Consider the following 20,706-nt stretch of genomic DNA (forward strand, 5'->3'; position numbering starts at 1 on the left):
TTTAAAAGTTATTCTTTAGCACATCCTTTTGGAGTTTTCAGTGAGAACTTATTTCAACACAGAGTAAATCCATTCGCTTATCAGGATCCAATCAAGCTGAGAATTTCAGTCTATCAATTCATTTTTCTTAAGTTTCTTATTTATGAAAGGTTCTAACAAAGAGACTACCTGGGTCAGGGAAAACAATGACCAATAGCAAGAAATATAACTGAATCTAAATGTTCCCTAAGTTGCTTAAGCATGATGATTAAAGAAATCAGGTATAGCTATCATATCTCAAAATTAAGGGGCATGATAATGCAGCCGTAAAAAAGAAAGGGAAGCCTTACACTTCCTTTAGGCCAATAAAGATTTAAAATAAACTTCAGTTAATGGTTTGCATTGATCACTACGGGATTTTTAAAAAAGGATCTTCTTTAAATTAAATTACATGGTGGTACAATAAAAAAGACCCAATAAAAACAAGCTGAATTCTTATATAAGCCCATCTTGCAAACTGGTCACGTCCGTCATATATAATACAGCTGTCTGACTTTAAATAAATATTTTAATAAAGTGTACTTCAAAGTACCAAAAATTGGTTATAAAAACTCCACACAATGTAACTTTAAAACAATGCACACTTTGTTTACTAATATATAAATCACAGACTCCAAAAAGAGTTTTCTAATAACATTATAAACTCTGAGATAAGTCAATTATCTGTTAGTATCTAATATTATTAATATATACCAATAGTCATAACAAAGACTATAGTACACTTTTCCTCCCGGTGTAAATGTAGAACAGTTTATGAGCTAAATATTTAGTTTGGAGAGAAGAGTAAAGTGAGCTTAGTTCAAATCTGAGAAACTCATATATATAAAGATTCATCAATTAGCATGGCATTACCTGATAAAGAGTCCACACACCTCATCAAAACTATTCAACCAGACTCAACATCATATTACAAAACAAATTCCGCTGATATTTAATGGTCCACTTCTAACAGGCCCTAAAGAATAAACCATCATCCTTTTGAAGGTCCTAAAGCATTGAATCTCAAGAAATATCGCTAAAGAATGTTATTATGTAATCAGAAGGCTCTTCCATGTGTATAATTGAAGAACGCATAAACACGTCTCTCAGAATATAACTAACAACCCAATAATTTCTTTGAATGTTAATATAAGCTCAAGGCCAGGATTTCTGCTGGTTAAAATTTGACCTGGTGGGGACCTGGAAACCTCACTCTGATTCTCCTGATCTGCGGAAGATGGCACTCTCAAAGTCTTATCAAAGGAAGAAGAAAAACTGACATGAATGAAGGGAAATTAATATATCTTTAAAAGCAAACAAAACAAACAGAACAAAAATTGTACAAATCAAGCAAGCGAATGTATTGGTGACAACAGCCGCCTTGCGCAGAAGTACTCACGCAGAATCTACCGGCCAGAAGTTGATCAGAGTAACAGGACTGCAAAACAAAAAATGAGGTGGTGAAGAGAGACACAGGCAAACTCAGCCACAAAAAAATTACTGAACGGACAAAATAAATCAAATTCAACCAATTAAGTATGAACCATGGAAAGCAATGGCCAAACCAAGGTGGAAAGCGAATTAAAAGAAACACAAGTTGTGCGATTGCCATCAGAGTTATGGAAAAAAGGAGAGGAGGTTTAAAAGAGGTGAAGACGTTATCAGTTTGATCATGAGAATCATTACTACTTACTGCGAAGAAATGTCCTGTGACTAGATTTTCTTTGAAGCCGAAAAAAGTGACTAGGTATGACCACAATCAGATACAAAAAGACACACTAATTTGTGAGGGAGGAAAATCAAAATGAAATATTGGAATCACTCATTTGTAAACAGTCCCATATTTCTTAAAAGGCTTGTAAGGTAATTAGTAGCTGTAATGTGGGGTTTTATTTCCCTGTAAGATAAAGTTTAATTTTTGGAAAAGGTAATTGTCACAGGACAATTGACGTGAGAAAATGGCGATTGAACATCAGCTTGTTTTTCTCTTTTCAGCTCAAGTAAATCTAAAGAAAGAAATAGGCGAGACTGTTTGCATTTGGGAGTGAAGAAGGGTATTCAGCTGAGAGGAGCTCAAATATACGTCAAATGAGAGTCGGTTTCCTTTTGCCAGTACTCACGTTTCCATGTTGTCCCCCTCTAAGACAGTCTGCACGGGCAGGTAGCCCATTCGGGGATGCTTCGCAAAATACCTTTTGGTGCGAAATTTGTTTTTTAGTACCTTGGCAAAGTCACGAACATCTTCTCCCGAAGTAGTCTGAAAGGGAAATCGCACTGAGATCAGAATTAGGAGGGTATGATCTCCAGATAAAGGACCAGGCCAGTGTTCTGCCTCAGGACACTGGTTTAGTCATTTAGAAGAGAGTGGGGGTTGACAGCAAAGGGTTTAGAATCAGATAAAAACAGGGCTTTGAAACCAGGCCTGGCATTTACTAGTGAGATTAACTTGGCTGAGTTATTTACCCATCTGACGCTTGGATCATCTGTAAAATGGGGGCAAAAATGCCTCAACAAGTTATGATGAATAAATGAAGTATACTGACTCCTCAGCTATTCAGTAAATGGTAGTTTATAGAAGTCTTAAGGTCGAAAAGGTGACCTTAAATTTTGCCACGCTTAACAGCATTGTGAAAACTATTCTGTCCACATTGATATCATGTTTCACCCACTAAATATCATTCTATTCACAGCGTAGTACATTCTCCATCCCTGAACGCCTTTGCAAAAGGAATCAAAGTGAGAAAGACAGTGACATAACTGGGAGGATCCCTCTGATGATGGAAGAGAGAAATGCTCTAAAGGAGAGCTTCTCAAACTCTGATATGTATGGGAACCACCTGCAGATCTTGCTAAAATGTAGCTTTTAATTTAGAAAGTCAGGCGTGGGGCCCGAGTTTCTGCGTTTCTAATAAGCTCCCAGGTAATGCCAATGCTGTTGGGCAACAGACAGACCATACTTGGAATAGCAAGCAGCTGGTGTTAAAAGACGTAAGATTTATACCCAGGTCTGTCTGACCACCAAGTCTATGCTCTTTCCATTTCACCAGTGATTTTTCAAAGTTCGCCACTGAACATTTTCCCAGAACAACATTTTAGGAGAAGGTTCCACCTCTTAATTATAGAAACTTGAGCAAATTATTTACCCTCAGGACCTCAGAGTCCTCACGTGTAAAAAGGGGATAATAACACCTATTTCACAGAGTGGTTTAAAAAGTAAACGCCTAGCATTTGGTTGGTGTTAGTACATAAAACAGATAAAAGATAAGCAAGATTGATTGAAAATGATGGATTATGAATTTGGGGAGACCCACATTACACCCCCCCTATCACCCAACATGCTCCATGGCCATAAAACCTCTCCATACAACCGCCAGAGCTGTGCAAAATAAATGTGAAAACAACATCTTCCTTACAACCATGCAAACAGAAGGAAAACCAATTTATTCATTCAACAATATCTGCTGAGTGTCTACAACGTTCCATGTGTGCCAGGCATTGCCCTGCGTGCTAGGGATAAGGGAAATCCTGGAGCCTGGACTTTGCAGCCACGTTAGCTGGGGAACTTATAAATCACAACATTGCACGTGATCTGCAATAGTGTACAAAACGGCAATTCTCGCAGGTGAACGAACTCATGTCAGGGCGGCATCTAACTTACCGGAGTGCAATATTCCACCATGGGGTAGTGCATTTTGTGGCCTTTTGCAACTCGCCCAGAAAAAAAGCAACTTTGGCAGATGTCATAATTAAAGTGTTTTAGACTCCTGTACCTGATGAAGAACAAAAACAAACACATATGTATTTCTTCAAATCAAATTCCCAAAGAACACTCTTCAATACACCTTCTTCCACCTCATCTTACTTCTAGAAACAGAATGCAATGTTCATTAATCCCACAAGGTAAGTGATGAGCTTCCTCCCTCCCGATTTCTCCGGTGCTTCTCCTACAGTATCAAAACATTTTGGCAGAAAGATTATTCTATAACATATGGAAGGAGGGAAGAAAAACTCAGCTCTTCTTTAAACTCCACTAGGAACTCTTTCAGATTAAATAGGAAGATACTGGCAAAGTTCCAGCCATTTGAAGACCAAATTCAAGAATTTGAAAGAACTTCTATGAGAAATAGATTGATGCATTGCAGGCCAGGGCACCCCCCCCCCCCCCCCATCACAGGGACAAAAATTCTGAAGCAATTATTATTTAAAAAAAAAATTATAAAGATAAAGCAATTTCCTGAAACAAAAGAAAAATAAACAAGAACTCTCAATTAAAGCAAGTCTTGCTTCAATTACATTTTCTGATTGGCTGACATGATTCATCTTCAGATAGTTACTTAGATAATCTCTTTTCTCTGTCTCTCTTCAGATGTCCCTCACCACATTACCCACAAATGATAACTGAAGCCCCAAGAAAAGACAAAGTTTGGAGAAGATGAAAGAATTTCTAATCTCTAAGTACTAGATGGTATATTTCCCCCCATTCTCAGAATACTGTATTCTTTGTTGCATATTCTCCCTGCCTTTTGCTTTCTCAGATAAGAACTTCAGCCAATTCAAATAAACATATTCCTTATGTCACATATGGGAATGTGGGGGAAAAAGCTACCTTTTTTAGTTCCCAACCATCTTTTGAGAGGGGGAGAAGGAGGAAAGAGAAGTGTTGATTCCTAAAATAATCTAATTTGATAAGGGCAAAAGAATTGAATGTGAAAACGCTCTTAGAGCCCCCAAAACATTCTCCTTTTCTATTTTATAAAACTTCCCCTTGTATATAAATCTCACTAGCCAGGGAAGCTGAGAAAAGAAAGGGAAGAAATGTAATGCAGTCCTCTGTGGCTTCCCCTCCCCGCCCCCCATGGCATCGTTCTTACCTGCCAAAAACCAGGAAGGAAAGGAGGTGTCCTTTGCAAGCACTGCCTGCTCAATGTTGTCTATCTAGGCTCTAGAAACCTCTAAAGATTTTTGTAAAACCTCTTTGTAAACAGCATGAAGTATGGAAGGACAAACACCAATAGGTAAAGGAACACAGTGAATAAAAAGCACACAAATGGTACAAAGTAGTTATTAGGAAACAAAGCAATAAAACAAGTCTAAGCATAACCAGAAAAAGAGTATTTACTTAGCTGCTAAGTGGGTTCTGAACAGGCTTAGACAATCCAGCTAGTTTACAACTTTCTGGCTTATTCATCACTATGGAAACCCCGATGTTGATCCAGATGTTTAAATACATTATCGTTTCAGAATTTGGATTTGGGATTATTGTTCAATAAGATTAATTCATTTAAAAATATGCTCTCTCCCAAACAGGTCAACAAGGCTGCAGATTTAAGAGCCAATTGTTTTCCATGACATTTTAAGAATATCAGAATAATAACCTGTTATGTTTCCTGTTTCATTTTTAAATTTATAAGGAACATTTTCTTTTTTAGCCACTTTGTGAATCTTTCATTTATTTGCATACTTTATATTCCCTTAGAAGTTCATTAGGATACTCTGCAGAGAGTGTAATCAGATTCACAGATAAAGAAGTAAGTTCTAGGGGGCTTGAAACAATCCTTGTTACTTTAGGGGAAGAAAAGTGGCGCAAAGTAAATAAAAGACTGAGCTGCTATGATGGGTCTCCCCAGATGGAATCGTCTCTTAGTTTTATAGCTGATTCTTGGAGAGTTTCTATAAACAGAAAAGACCATGAAAAAAAGAAAGATGGTCAAAGTGTTTTGGTTCCAGGAAGAAGAAGGCACAGTAATCTGCAGACACTTGTCAGACAAATATCTCTGTGGAGACAGGTGGTGAGTCCTGTTCAACCAAGAATGTGGCTCTGAAGAGCGAAGGTGGAAAGGGATACTGGCCTAACGAGTCAGAGCCACCAAAAGAACCCAGTGATCGGTGTTCCAGCCCAATCACCTGCTCTCCCACTTTGGAGAGGAACAAACTAACATCAACCAGCACAGGGGACAAAAGATCAAGTCAGAAAACGGTAAGAAACGCTAAGACAAAAATGACGTCTTCTTAGTTCCTCATACCTGAATCCGATGATCGGACACTCCTTGCAGATGTTACACTTGGCCTGATGCTTGGCAGTTTCCGCAGCAGCCACTCGGTGCAGGACAGGCAGCCAGACCATGGACTGCGGTTCCAGTCTCATCCAGTCTAGGAAGAGGGCCGCTTCAATCTCGGGTTTATTATTGGCCTGCAAAGACAGGAAGGAGAGCGAAGGGGGCGAAGAATGCAAGAAGAGAAGGTGAGAAAGGAGAGGAGGCATGTGGCGGTCCAGGTAATAAGTTAAAAAGAAACAACAATAGTTGCACAGTGAGGCCTACTTTTCACAGCCTTTTTCTGCACATGGCCGCCTAAAATACACATGAGCCACCTACCCCTAAGGCTTTGGTGAACTGCCATTACTCTGTTTGGCTACTAGATGAGAAGAAAGCAAAGCAAAACAAACAAATGGAAAAAGTAGAGCAAATTTCACACCTGAGCGAGACTCTATTTAGCTCCAGTTTTTGAACAGATGTGTAAGAGTGAGCCAGAAGTAAAATGCAACTGCTTCTTGATAAAATTTCAAGGGAGGTCAGAAAAAAAACTCGGAAACCATTGATTGCTTTTTTTCTAGAGAATCTATTTCTTGATATTTCATTGAATCATAATGAAGAGGCTTTAAAATGCATCTGGTCCCAGAGATCCATTTTACAGACAAGAAAAGGGAGACGTAGATGAGAGAAGTCGCTTTTCAAGGTCATACAACTAACTGATGGCAGAGCTCACACTGGAATCCAAACCTCCTGGTCTAGTGCTGTTTTCCTGGTGGCCTGTTGCTTCTCTGTCTGTCTCTGTTTCTCGTTTCCCTTCTCCCTCTCCTTCAAAGTCTAAATTCAATAAACACCATTCCTCCCAAACAGTACAATGATTTTAGAAAACTTGAAATACATTTCACCCATCAGTTGATTTGTATATTACTATAGCCATGCATTTTAATTATATCTTGCTTTTTTTTAACCCTACAAGATAGTGTTTTAATTTTTTATATTGTTAGATTGACCCATATATTGATCACGTTTTTGTTTTTCATTGCTCCCTTTATCTCAAATCTTCCATCTGGGATCAATTCTGCCTAAGTACATCCTTTAGAAATTCCTTTAGTAGGTGTCTGTTGGTGGTGAATTTCTCAGGTTTTGTGTGTCCGAAAAATCTTTTTTTAATCTATATTCTTTCTTTTTTCCTTTTGCAGGGGAAGATTCACCCTAAGCTAACTAACATCTGTTGCCAAGCTTTCTCCTTTTTTCTTCTCCTACCTCACACCACCCTGCAAAGCTGCAGTGCATAGTTGTGTGTAGTTATAAGTTCTTCTGGTTCTTCTATGTGAGCTGCCACCACAGCATGGCTACTGACAGACAAGTGGTGTGGTTCCACACCCGGGAACAGAACCTGGGCTGCCAAAGTGGAGTGCTCCAAACTTTCACTGCTAGGCCATCAGGGCTGGCTCTTTAATCTCGATTCTTGATAACTATCTTCACTGAATATAGATTTTTTAGATTGAAAGTTTTTCTTTTGCTTTTGTTTGTTTTAGCACAATGAAATACTATGCTACTTCTATCTCATTCTCTGTCACTATTGTTGAGGAGTCAACAGTAAAACTGACTATTGCTCCTTTGAAAACAATCTGTCCTTTTCCTTTCTTGTATTGTGTTCCTAGGGTTTTATTAATACATTTTTATGATTCACTGGGCTTTCTGAATCTCGGTTAGAGTCTTTAGTCAGCTCTGGAATCTCCTCAGTCATAATCTCAACAAACAGCGCCTCTTCTCTATTCTCTCTCCGCTCCACTTACAGAAATTTCTTAGATAAATGTTAGACTTTCTCAACCTAGCCTGCATTTCTTCAATAGGCCTTCCCTGGTTTTCCCTTTTTTTATCTTTTGTGCTTCACTCCTAATAATCTCTTCTGCCCTACTGCCTGGGTATGTATTTCTTTCTCTAGCAGCACCCAGTCTGCTGTAAGCCAATACAGTAAGTTTTAAATTTTGGTTCTTGTACTTTCTAATATCTAGAAGTTCTATTTGGTCATTTTAAAAGTCACTTGTAAAGTCTGTGGTTCCCTGCAGATATTTTTCAAAGTCATCTGTTATTTTTTTCTTTCTTTCTTTCTTTCTTTTTTTTTGGTGAGGAGGATTGGCCCTGAGCTACCATCTGTTGCCAATCTTCCTGGTTTTTTTTTCCTTCCCAAAGCCCCAGTACGTAGTTGTATATCCCAGTTGCAAGTCCCTCCAGTTCTTCCATGTGGGACACCCCCACAGCGTAGCCTGATGAGTGGTGCATCTGTGCCCAGGATCTGAACCTGTGAACCTCAGGCCGCTGAAGCAGAGCATGCGAACTTAACCACTTGGCAACAAGGCCGGCCCATTATTATTTTTTTTAACAGAGTAAACATAGTTTTCAAAAAATCATCTCTAATGATTCCAAGATATGAAATTCCTGTGGGTCTGCTATTTCTGTTGCTTCTCCCTTTCCTTGGTTTCTTGTGTGCTTTTTTTTTTTTTTTAACTACAGACTACATTGACCTTAAAAATATTTTCTGGAGATACTTTGTGCCCTAGAATAAAAGTGCCTTCTCTAGAAATGATTGTCATTTGCTTTTGCCAAGAACCAAAGGGCACTACCTATTCTGAGACCAATTTAAGCTGAATTAATGACGGGATATTTAGTATCATACAAGTAGTGAGCATTGGAACCGCAAACCCATGTTGCTTCTCTTGGACTGGGGTTTGCTAATAAAGAACTGGTTCACATTTCAGACGGAAAGGCAGGAGGGGTTTGGACCGACAGGTCCTTGGGCTTGCAACACTCACCACTGGACCAGTACTCCAGTCGTTACCTCTGATTATAAATTTAACAACATTATAATGAGCTGTTTAACCTTGAATTTCCCAGCTGCAAAACGGTATCAATTCAAGTGACTGATCAAAAGCTTCTGTGGAACACTTTTCTCTGTGTAGAGTGGCATCACAGAGGTACTTTGTGGAAAATTAAGAAAAAAAAAGAATTATAGAACATAAAGATGAAAGAGACCACGCAAGTGAATTCTTCCTTTTGGAATGGCACCACAAAGCTGTAAGGCCCTCCGCAATCATCAGGTCCAAACTCCTATCCAATGCCAGTGTGTTCTTACAGCCACAGTATAAACACCACTGTGAGAGGGAGTAAACATCCTTAATGGATGATCTTGAGCATCTGGTACAGGTACCCCTGTCAAAAGTGCTTCATCACATTGAGCTGAAATCCACCAGCAAAGCAAATAGGAACAGAGGCTCCAGAGTCCAATCACAAGAGTTCAAACCCCAGCTTTGCCACTCACTGGTTGTATGACCTTGGGAAAATAACTTGGTCTTTCTGTGTCTTAATTTTCCTCCACCATGAACTAGAACTATTAATAGCACCTACCTCATTGGGTTGTTTTCAGAATTAAATGAGTTAACAAAAGGCACTTAGAACAGTGTCTGGCACACAGCAAGAGCCATGTCAGGGTTTGCTCCTGTTATCAGCATTATTATTATCCATCCGACCAGAAACCCAGCAGTTTTCAGCTGCCACACAGCCCTTTAAATATGTTACCAGAGCTGTCTTGTCTGGCCATGCCTCTTCATCTCTACTCCTTTGATTTCTTCCTCATCTGACATGGCTTGGGTTGCCACTGTCCATTAGAAAACTATTCTCCAAATGTGATCTGCTGGGCATGGTACCTCCATTTCTCTGAACAATATAATTGACTACTTTCTTTTGTTCTGTACTATAGGCTCACATAGGGTTTCCACTCAACTAAAATCTCTGGGCCAGTGTTTCCCAGGGCACCCAGCAGATCAATCATCCAGTAAAATGCTTCAGGAAAAGAAGGTCAAATTAATTAAGGAAACATCGCACATTATATCCACCTCTTAAAATTCTTAAAATGCACGTTAACGTATTGAAAGCTGAGAGTGTCGTCAGTGAAGAAACACGTTAAACTTTGTTCGACCTCAGAATTTCCCAAACTAATGATTCAGTGATCCTAAGACCTTTATCTTCTTTTTTTTCAACTCATAAGGCTTGTGAACACAAGGCACTAATGCTCTGTTGGGCATGATGGGAAATGCTGTTCTCGGCTGCTTCCAGTGATGCCTCCATTCTGTACTTGTTCATTCGGGCTTTGTTTCCTTTCACCTCTCTCAAGGACTTTCCTGTTACTTTGAGCCCATTGTACAATCTCATCAATATCTCTAAGAATCCTGACTCTTAAGGAATTAGCCATTCTTCCCACCTTTGTGTAATTTTTACATTTTAAGACATGTGTTCTGTCTTCATCAAAAAGTCACGGGTGAAAATATCAGAGGCCAAGGTCAAACGTGAGCCACACCACTACAGCCTGCACCTCAGGTCAAGACAAATCCAGGATTCAGCCCTCTCTGGTTGCTCAACTCTGATTCTTCCCAGTTATCTTACCGTCTAGTGTCCACTACCTACGTTTTCCCATCTTGTACACAAAGACACAATGAGAGACTTGGTCAATAGAACTGGAAGTTTCAGCTACAATATGTCCTATAACAATCTCTTGCTCCACTGGTCTAGAAACTAACTTTATCAAAATAACCCTTTCTAGCTAGGAGACAAACCATTACAGAAAGACAGCAAATTGAGAAGCATTACTAATTTATTCCTATTTAAAACATGAGTTTATTGTTCCTTAATCTGAACCTCTATGTTTTTTCCTGACTTACGTTTAAATGATAGTTTGTTTAAGGATGGATTCAAAGACGTGATGCAGAGGAAAGAATTGAGGCTTAATACAGAAAATGTAATAATAACACAGAGCTTCTGTTCCTTCCGGAAAACAGAAAAAAAATCTGACCATGAGTCAGCAACAAACGTTAGGGGTAAAAAATAAAAGAAGAAAAAACCCCACCATGTCTGTGATGTATAACTAAAGGCATATAGCAAGCACAGTGTAAGGAAATGAGCTCATTACTCAGTACTGTGCAAACCCTTCTTAGAAAATGGTGTCTAGTTCTGGTGCTACAGCCGACCCAGAACTTAGCGAAGGCTTGGCAGAAAGGCACAACGATAATTAAAGGGTTTGAAAGACCTATGAGAACAGCTTAAGGGAATTGAGATTATTTAGCCATGAAGAAAAAAAAGGGAATGAACAAGAAAGAGTGGCTGAAGGGGCGATTTAATAACAGTTTTCAATTATGTGAATGGCTCTTGCATAGGGGCCTGTGACCAGCTGTTCGATCCCTTCAGTGAGGGCAGAACAAGAAGAAACAGGCTTAAGCAGCATGAAGAATTCCGGCTGTAACTCATACGGAAGAATTTCCTGACGCTGAAAGTTGTTACAGCATTAGTGTAAATTACCAAGGGAAGCGATTGAATGTTCTCCTCTTTCAAAATACTACAGATTTTCTCCTGTGCTTAAAGGTTGGAAATTCTCTCAAGGTTCTTTCTAGCTCCTAAGATGCAAGATCCATCATTTTGGCTCTTTTAAAACTGCTCACCTAGGCCAACTGACGGCACTGAAGACAAGACATGGGGATTCACATTCTCATTCTGTTTCTATGTTTCATTTTTACTGCAAACCGTTCTGAATCCTAGTGGTAAATCCCTCTCCTTTTGTCTTGCAGTAAAGGAGGAAAGAATTAAAACCAGGCAAGCTTCTATAAAGATCTAACAGAAGTAGAATGAAAATGCAGCTAAAATTACATTTTGATCATCCTAGAAAAAATAAATAGGGATAGACTGGAAGGGTAGGAAGTTGTTGAGTTCAAATGACAGGTACGATGGCATTGGATTGAGACCATCCTTGCAGGTGCCATTATCTGCGGACATTCATATAGGCCTCCAGTATCTTCTCTTGGTATCAAGGAAGAGCTTGCCCTCACCCAGAAATGCCATTTTCAAACTATCTAAGCAAAAACTCTTAGAACGGGCCATTTAGCCCTGGGTTTTGTTTTTTGGTTTTTGGTTTTGGCAATACCTCCCTTTTCCTCTTCTATGGCATGTACACACAGAAAGCAAAGCTATCACAGCTCCTTCTGCTGTGATAGCCACAGGATGGAAGTATCTTGGGCTTCCACTCTTTCTCTGTTGGTCCTCACCTATCAGCGACTATCCATAGCACGGAGGCTAGGGGAAGGAATCAGTTGTCATTTCTGCTGCTCCGTTACAGCAGATCGCAGGGTGGCTTTACACGGATGTCATTTTAGCAAGGTACAAAGACAGTTAAAGGAATCCCAATACCTGGAATTTCTAGCCAAGGGATTTAATTACCAATATAGTCATTTCAAAGGGCTGTACGTGGCAAGTTTGGAGTTGGGAGATTTGTCGGGGTTCAGGATAACTTTTTGGTTTCTTTCACGTTGTGCTTCCCATAAGTCCTTGGGCACTGAAGGACTAGGCGACAAATGGCTGCCAGGGGGTCAACATGAACACTCATTTTTCTCTCAGGATAACGGTATCAATTGATGGCCAAAGAAGAAATGCGATGGGAAGATTCCTCAGCAACCCCTGCAGCCCAGCTACCATAAACACATATGTTGTTTTTAAGAGAAGGCAACTGGCATCTCAACTGTGAGGTTTTCGAAAAACCACGTCAATGCTTAATAAACTGAAAAAATTAGCATGAAGAGAAGTAAACTTTATGCAAGAGATTGTACCCGGGAGTTCTCAGATGATAAAAAGGAACTACCATCCCGGAAACAATACTTGCCTAAACCTCCTTGGTTTCATTCCTAGATTGCAGGTTATTTAAAGACAGGAATTATGTTTCTATACCCTCCGTAAAAGTTTGCTGAATTCGGTGACAGGTGGAAATTAAGCTGCAATGTGATCACAATAAATAAAAGGAAGGATTATGATATCTAAATGAGGTTAGAAGAAAAAAAAAAACTGCCTCGTCATCCTGAAGAGCAAACTATTGAACTTATAAGGGTTGTCTAAGGAATAGGAGACAAAATAAGTACATTCTCAAACTGCCCAATGTTTACTTTTAAATAGTTTTTAAAGGAAATGTCTCTCTGTTGGTTTGTCTGTTATGGTATCGCACACCAAAGGCTAACAGTCTATTTCTGGACTTGGAGGATATATTTAGAATGATCTGGCTTAAAATGGAGAAAAACACAAAATTCACACTGAGGGCCCTGAAGGGAAACTCACAGGCAGGTAGCTATGCTCTAGGTCAGTGCTTCTCAACCAGGGACAATTCTGTACCCTAGAGGACATCTGACAATATCTGGTGACATTTTTGGTAGTCACAACTGGGGTTGGGGGTATCCAACAACATGGGGGACATTCCCCTACAACACAGAATTATCTGGGCCAAACTGTCACTAGTGCCAAGATTGAGAAACTCTGCCCTGACGTTAACGTCTTACATTACCATGGTTCATTTGTCAGAACTAAGAAACCAACATGGGTACATTACTATTAACTAAACATCAGACTTCCCTCGGAGCTCGGCAGGGCACCTAACACGCAGGCAGCTATCCTCTACCACACAGAAACTGAGAAGCCAGAATAAGCCTGTTCAACTACTGATGGGGAGACAAAGGCCACGCTGGTTAATATAGTGCGGAGAGAGGAAAGGAAAAGGACTAATAAGTAAAAAGCCCCAAACTGGAAGTCACAAGGGAACATTCTCAAATGGTTTACCCTGATTTAAAATCAAGTTGCTTCCCAAATAGACAGCTCTATGCAATGTATTCCAGGACAAATAGCAGAAATTTACTTAATCATGGCAAATAATTATCCCAAGCAAGGTAAGGTGGGTCAGCTAGTACAGGAGTGTATGTGAGTGTATTTTCATGTTATTTAGTACAGTTCCTGCCCATTTAGGGGACAAAATAATAAATATATAAATCTTGAAAACATTCATATGTATGAATAGAATTTCCCAACATTCTTATGACATTTCTTATGGAAAACACTGGGGACAAACCACAGATTTTTAAAAAGGTTAATCTCTCCTTCCTGGCCATTTGTATTTGCTGTTTTCACTAGGAAAACGTCCCCTTCACAAATCCAAATAACCATTTCAATATTGCTGCCATTGTTAATCGGTAACGGCATTAAAAGCTGACAACCCAACTTTTCTGGCCCCGATTGTAAAAAGCCCTAGTGTTTGGAAAGATTTGAATTTAAATTGATCAAAAATGTTTTGTGAATTACAGTCTGTACACAAAGATTTAAAACCACAAGGAGAGTGGCTAGCCAGGGTCAGATGGTACAGGACAGGCAGTTCCTGACTGTTCCCTAAGCTGTTATTACAGTTTCTTTAACAACCTCGAAATCTACCAAGGGCATCAGTGGAATATTTTACATAAGAGGGAAGTCTGCACTAGCAACGAACATAAAAGGAGGAACAAGAACAAGTTGTAAAGAATATTAATAACCTTTCTTCCAAACAATACCAATTTTTATGAAAATCAAATGAGCGATAAAAAAAAATCTCCTATAAAACTATACCAAACCTACATGTAACAAATAAAGCAGAAGGAAGGTGCCATTTTGATCCTCTTAGACAGAAGATACTTGTGTTTTACCTTTGAGTTGCTAAGGAAAACTAGTGTAGGGACACAAGAGATCATTTCTACGAGGTTCCACATAGTGTGTTTTCACATCTTGCTCTGAGTCTATGCAACTTCGGTTCTGAGAGCAGTTGGTCTCATGTGAAAGGCCACGCTGTATGTACAAGAGTGTTTTCTGGATCTCATATCGCTATTACAAAACTTGATACCCAGAAAATCAGGTCAGACTTTGCTGATAATGACCAAGCTTTGAAATAAGTATGGTAATCCATTTCCCTTTCTGCCTTTTCCTAACTTTTAGCGTATAATCAAAGAAACTTGGGGGCAAGTAACTCTTGAGACAATCTGTTTAACTTCACATTACTGATGAAAAAAGGCTCAAGGAGGTTAAGGAAACAACTCAAGGCTACCTTTTATTTTAATACTAAATTATGCATGTTTAAAGTAGTCTTAAAAAGGGAAGACAAAAGTGATTTCCTACGGGAACACACAGGCTGATGTTCAAAATCCTTTGAATCTTTAACTTGCCTTAGAGTGCTAGAGACTCTGATAGCTAAGGAAGGCCTACCTGGGGCATTGCCCACGTACCAAATCTTGAACTGAACTCTCTGCTGCCTATTGAGAGCTCTCTGAAGGTACAAGTGAATACCCAAAAATCACTGCGATAAATGCATACTCACGTCTCCTCTGATCGCCTCCTTTCCCCCTTCTCTTTGGTATTACGTGTCCTTCCTCCCACCGTGAGATGCTATGGCATATCTGAGCTACATGGACCGATAGCTACAGGCTAACAGATACTCAAGTAGCAAAAAGGAAAAAAATGAAACAGAAAAGCCTACAAGTTTCTCAATCCTCATTAGCGCATCGCTCACCTTATAGGTTTTGGTCAACTTGTCGCTCCTACAAAAAAATTGGTTAATATGGGAAGGTACTTATTAGACGTATGTTTACATTGCCATAGGGGAAAAGGACTGTCAATGCTATGCACTGGCATCTTCAGCAATGCCATGGCAAAACTAGTATCCAAAGGCAGTTCAGTCAGAAGTCTCATTCTTTGCACATTCAAAATCACCTTGGATGTCCACAGTGATACTCGAAAACAAAGAGACGAGAGCAGTGGAACTCTTCTTTACAGAAGAAAACCAGCTAACACAGGCAGAAAGAATAGTAGAATTAGAAATCACTATTATGCAACTGCCAATATAATAATTGAATTAGAAAAGGATCATCAATGGAGGCTAAAACCATAGGGTGAACGGCTGTTAAGGAACGGGATATTCATAGGGTCTCAAAATATCACAAAAATGACCTTCTAATTACAAAGGAAAAAAGAAAGTTTTACAATGGAAATACCTGGCAGACACCACCTTAAGGTTCATAGCATTACCAATAAGAACAAAGTGTTATTTTGTCCCTACCGATATGAGGTAGTGGCAAGTACACAACATCACCTCCATCATCTTCTTCCCAAAGAATTTTAACCTGAATCTAATCATAAGGAGACAAGCGGAAAAATCCAGAACATGGGACATTCTTCAAGAGAACTGGCCCAGACTCTTCAAAAACGTCAATGTCATGAATGAAAAAACAAAACATGCGGGAGACTGTTTAGATTAAGTGAAAGAGACGTCACAAGCAAATGCAAGACACAAACCTTCACTGGCTCCTGGAAGAAAAGAGGCAGCTATAAGGAAGATTCTGGGGCAACGGGGCAATTTCACTGTGGACTGCATGTTAGATGATATTACCGAATTGATGTTCAATTTGTGTGTGACGAGGGTACTGCAGTTAGCTGCAGAAAGTCCTTTAAAAAAAGATGCGTGGTGAAGTATTTAGGAGTTTATGTTTTATGTTGTAATGTCCTTTTGCTTTTAAACAGCAAAGGGGGGAAAATGAGTACGTGTGTGTACTCAAAGGCAGACATACATAAGGAAGCGAGGAGGAAGAGAAATAGAAACGGGAGAAGATGCTAACTAACCATGGGCTGTACAGATGTATGAGACATATGGGTGTTCGTTATACTGTTCTTTCAATTCTTCTTTATGCTTGAATTTTTTCCAAAATAAAACACTGGTTGGAAACCATTGTTTCTTCCAAATCAGCCTTACCTGGGGGAGGGCAAGGCAGGCAGGAAGGTGGGTAAGAGTGACTTTAATGACTGTGAAAGAGGAAGGGGAAATGGCATTCATGTCTATGGTAGAAAATGTGAGAAGCTCCTCAGGATTCGTTTTCTCAAAAAACACAACCCTAACACCCAACCGATTTCCTCCCTGTTCTCTTAGCTTCATTGTTCCTACAGCATCCTCTCATACACTCTGCCTAGGTGTGCTTTTCCCAGATACCCAAGTGTGAATTTTCAGCCATAAAAATGAGTTTAAGAATCCCCACGTGGACAGACATTTTTCTGGTTTGAAATAAGCATTGAGAGGTCAAAAGTTGTGTTTGTGAGACAAGAAGTAAAAGACTTCCCATAACTGCGATCTTGGGTAGAAATCAAGTATTTTGTTTAAAGTCCTGAAGATAATGAGCAGGTTGGAGGCCAGCAGTCACTGCTCTAAATATTAATCAGGACGCTGAATCACCCATTAAAGCTAAAATCAGCCCACACAATAACACACAGCGATTACCCACTCTTCATTTACATGTTCAAGGACAACTGTCCACACTCAGGCTCTCCACTCCACCTGACTGATAAACCAATTAATGCCATCGCTCCAGGGACCATAAGAACAATTTTTAAAGCTATGCAAATCCTTAAGTATATTCAATGTTTCAATTAATTCAATTAGTTAATGCTAGGGAGTTGTTATTTAACAGAAAAACTTCACATAACAGTACAGATATTTGTCTGTAGATATCACGGAATATACTTTCTCAAGCAAGTATCAGGACACATTACGCTCGAGTACAAGAGCTAACGTAAAATCTTCCACCACTGCCGCCGACAGTCATTTAAAATCCAGTTCAGGAAAAGGCCACGGTCGTGCTTTCCAGGGACTGAGAGCAGGCAGGATGACAGAGAGCAAGAGGGAATTTTAGGGGCGATGGAAATGTTCTAGGTCTTGACTGTAGTGGCCGTGACACAACTATGCACATTCATCTAAACCCACGGAACCAACCACCAGAATAAATTTCACTATATTTTTTTTAAGTGTAGCTTTAAAAAAAAAGGCAGGAGAAAAAATTCTTTTTTAATATTCCATCAAACGCCCAACAAAAACCCCCAAACAAAAAACTCTAGCTGTTAGGTTAGAAGGTCAAGACACACTAAGGACCCTGGAGAAACAGGTAAGGATATCCCAGGGAGAAGTTTTGCACTTCCCTTCATTTTAAGTAATCTTTGTAGGAAGAACTTTCCATTAAAAAAAAATCAAATTACAAGCCAGTGACAAACATGGGAAAAAAGAAAACGGTAAATGTTGGAGTCATGTTTCCTTGTTTCTATGAGCTTTTTGGGTAAATTTCAATGTGAATTAATGGTGAACTGATAAAAGGGAGTCCAGAATACTCTTCCAACTAAAAGCACAGCTCTCAAAAATTTTTTTTTATTATTGGCACCTCTGCCTCAACTTTTGGAGAGAAGGAGGGAAGGAAGGAAGAAAGGAACGAATGAAGAAGGAAACTTTGGTCATAACAATGAAGTACTACTTTAGAAAGTTGAGGAGGGGAAACAGAATGACATGTGCTTTTCCCTGGCAATAAATGTATGAATGAAACAGGTTTCAACTACAACACAAACCTATCTTCAAAATACTAATGAAGAAAATATCCATCTCTCCACATTGGGAAGTCAACCACACAAACCACAACAAATTAAATGGATAATTATGAAGCCAAACCCACCAGAGCTTATAAGTAAAAATTTTAAAAAAGCAAACAACAGCAGTTGAAAACCAATAGTCAACTCAGATTGATAATACTCTGATAAAAGGTCTTTATTGTGGGCTGACTCTGTGGCTGAGTGGTTAAAGTTCTGCGTGCTGTGCTTCGGTGGCCCAGGGTTTGTGGGTTTGGATCCCAGTCAAGGACCTACACACCACTCATCAAGCCACGCTGTGGCGGTGAACCCACATACAAGATAGAGGAAGACTGGCACAGATGTTAGCTCAGGGCAAATCTTCCTCACCAAAAAAAGAAAAAAAAAAAAAGTCTTTCCTGAAAATTTGCAGGAATTCTACTTAACTGTCCATGAGCAGGCCTAGTAGTAGCTTGGTGTGGCTACCTCTGTTTCTGAATACCAAATTATAACAACTCTTAATAATATCTCAGTTACTAGTGAGTATCCATCAGTCCAGAAGGGGCATAAAAAGAATGTCGATGGAACCTAAGGGCCCATATTTTGATGACTCAACAAAAAAACAAAGGAAACCTAGGCAAAGTGGAACTTTTAGGAGTTATTTTAAGGATGGAAAATATAAAATGTGATCAATTGGCATGGGGAATGTTGTCAAACCGGTTAAGAAGTGTCCTTGCAATGGGAGTTTAACAGTTATAGAGAAAACAGAACCTCAAGAGTCTCTAAAACCTAATCTACGGATGCTCGGCCACAGATAAAAGGAACTGTGAATCTTGGTGGGATATTCTCTTGGTACATTTTATTTATTTATTTATTTTTTTGAGGAAGATTAGCCCTGAGCTAACATCTGCCAATCCTCCTCTTTTTGCTGAGGAAGACTGGCCCTGAGCTAACATCTGTGCCCATCTACTTCTACTTTATATATGGGACGCCTGCCACAGCATGGCTTGACAAGCAGTGTGTAGGTCCACACCCGGGATCCGAACCAGAGAACCCCAGCCTGCTGAAGTGGAACATGCGAACTTAACTGCTGTGCCACTGGGCCGGCCCCTCTTGGTACATTTTAGATAATCGTAGCTAGCAGTCAGTGAGTACGTATGATGTGCTGATCACAACTCTAACTGCTCTGTCTCTATGGGCTCATTTAAGTCTCACAACTACCCCAAGAGCTTAGGGGCCAGGAAGCTTAAGAAACGTGCCCAAGGTCACACACCCAGCAAATAGCGGAGCTCAGATTTGAACCCAGGCAGTCAGTCAGCTGCAGGGCCTGTGGGCTTCACCACTCTGCCACCTGCTACTCCAGATACTCTGGAGTGATTTATTATGTATATATGAGACATGTCCATATCCTTGCTCGCAGCAGTTGAGGCTGTAATTCATTCTCATTTCTATATCATTCTATATTACAACAACTGTGCATCGAGGATATTCATTTATGTCATATGAATATAAAAATCCAGAAGACAGATGAAAAAGCAACTTATTCATTTTGAATGCATACATACAACAGGAGGCAGAAAACAGATGTAAAATAAACAGATTTTGACACCCAAGCTCTTGCAGGTGAAGCGTATTGAATATAAAGTTGGTATACTTGATTCTATCTAAACAATAAAGTCCTTAAAATGTTTGCAGAAGGAGAGACGACAAAGACTGTCACGTTGGGGGGGGGGTGGGGGCATGGGGTGGGCACTTCTCAGGACACTGCCAAATCCCAATTTGTAGATACATGACTTTTCTGGAGTCACTTAAAAGCGTGAAGTTTTCCTATCTAAAAGGAAGTATTATTTGGTTTTATTTGAAGGTAGACTACACAACTGGAATTGGGATTAAAGTATTTTAAATAAAGATCGTGGTGTGGGTGTGTGTGTATGCATGTGTGCTGGGGTGGGGGTAGGGATGTTCACTTACCCACGTCATCCTCTTATAACCTTAAATTCACGTAAGGGATCACGTTAACACCTGCTTAGGCAAGTCCGGTACTGGAACTAGTTAAAGCCATCTATTTCTACTCAGACGGTTTAGCAGAAGGAAATACTAGCTTGGAACATCAGCAGCTCAGGCCTGATGTGTCATTCTGACGTGATATATGTGCGGGATGTAGACTATATTCATCCTGCTTCTCTGGGCTTTAGCTTTCTCATCTGAAAGAGAAGAGATGTGGCCCACCGCCAAGGTTCTTTTGGGCAGTGTGTGTGACTCATTGCCAGGGCAGGCCTGGCCTGACTGAGGTCCTAAGGGTGGATCTGCTCTGCCAACAGGAATGTTTCCGTGGATTACGAAAGAGGAACAACCTGATGATGGATGAATTGAAGCTGTATTTCTAAAACAAACTGGTTTCAAA

General features: G+C 39.8%; 1 protein-coding gene across 16 annotated transcripts in view; it reads right to left on the minus strand.

Moving 5' to 3' along the window:
* Window positions 1–20,706, minus strand: part of DMD (dystrophin) — a 2,262,230-nt gene that overhangs the window by 57,112 nt on the left and 2,184,412 nt on the right. For 13 of the 16 annotated variants that reach the window (XM_023633802.2, XM_070257261.1, XM_070257256.1 and 10 more), the window contains 4 exons: window positions 6,042–6,208; window positions 3,677–3,788; window positions 2,139–2,275; window positions 1,418–1,456 (listed from right to left, as the gene is read on the minus strand). In XM_023633802.2, coding sequence (XP_023489570.2) covers window positions 1,418–1,456; window positions 2,139–2,275; window positions 3,677–3,788; window positions 6,042–6,208 — 455 coding nt within the window. The remainder of the gene's footprint in view (window positions 1–1,417; window positions 1,457–2,138; window positions 2,276–3,676; window positions 3,789–6,041; window positions 6,209–20,706) is intronic. The other 3 variants (XM_070257263.1, XM_023633809.2, XM_023633807.2) reach the window with 1 other exon arrangement.

This window comes from Equus caballus, chromosome X (genome assembly GCF_041296265.1).
Source record: "Equus caballus isolate H_3958 breed thoroughbred chromosome X, TB-T2T, whole genome shotgun sequence".
NCBI classification, from domain to species: domain Eukaryota; kingdom Metazoa; phylum Chordata; class Mammalia; order Perissodactyla; family Equidae; genus Equus; species Equus caballus.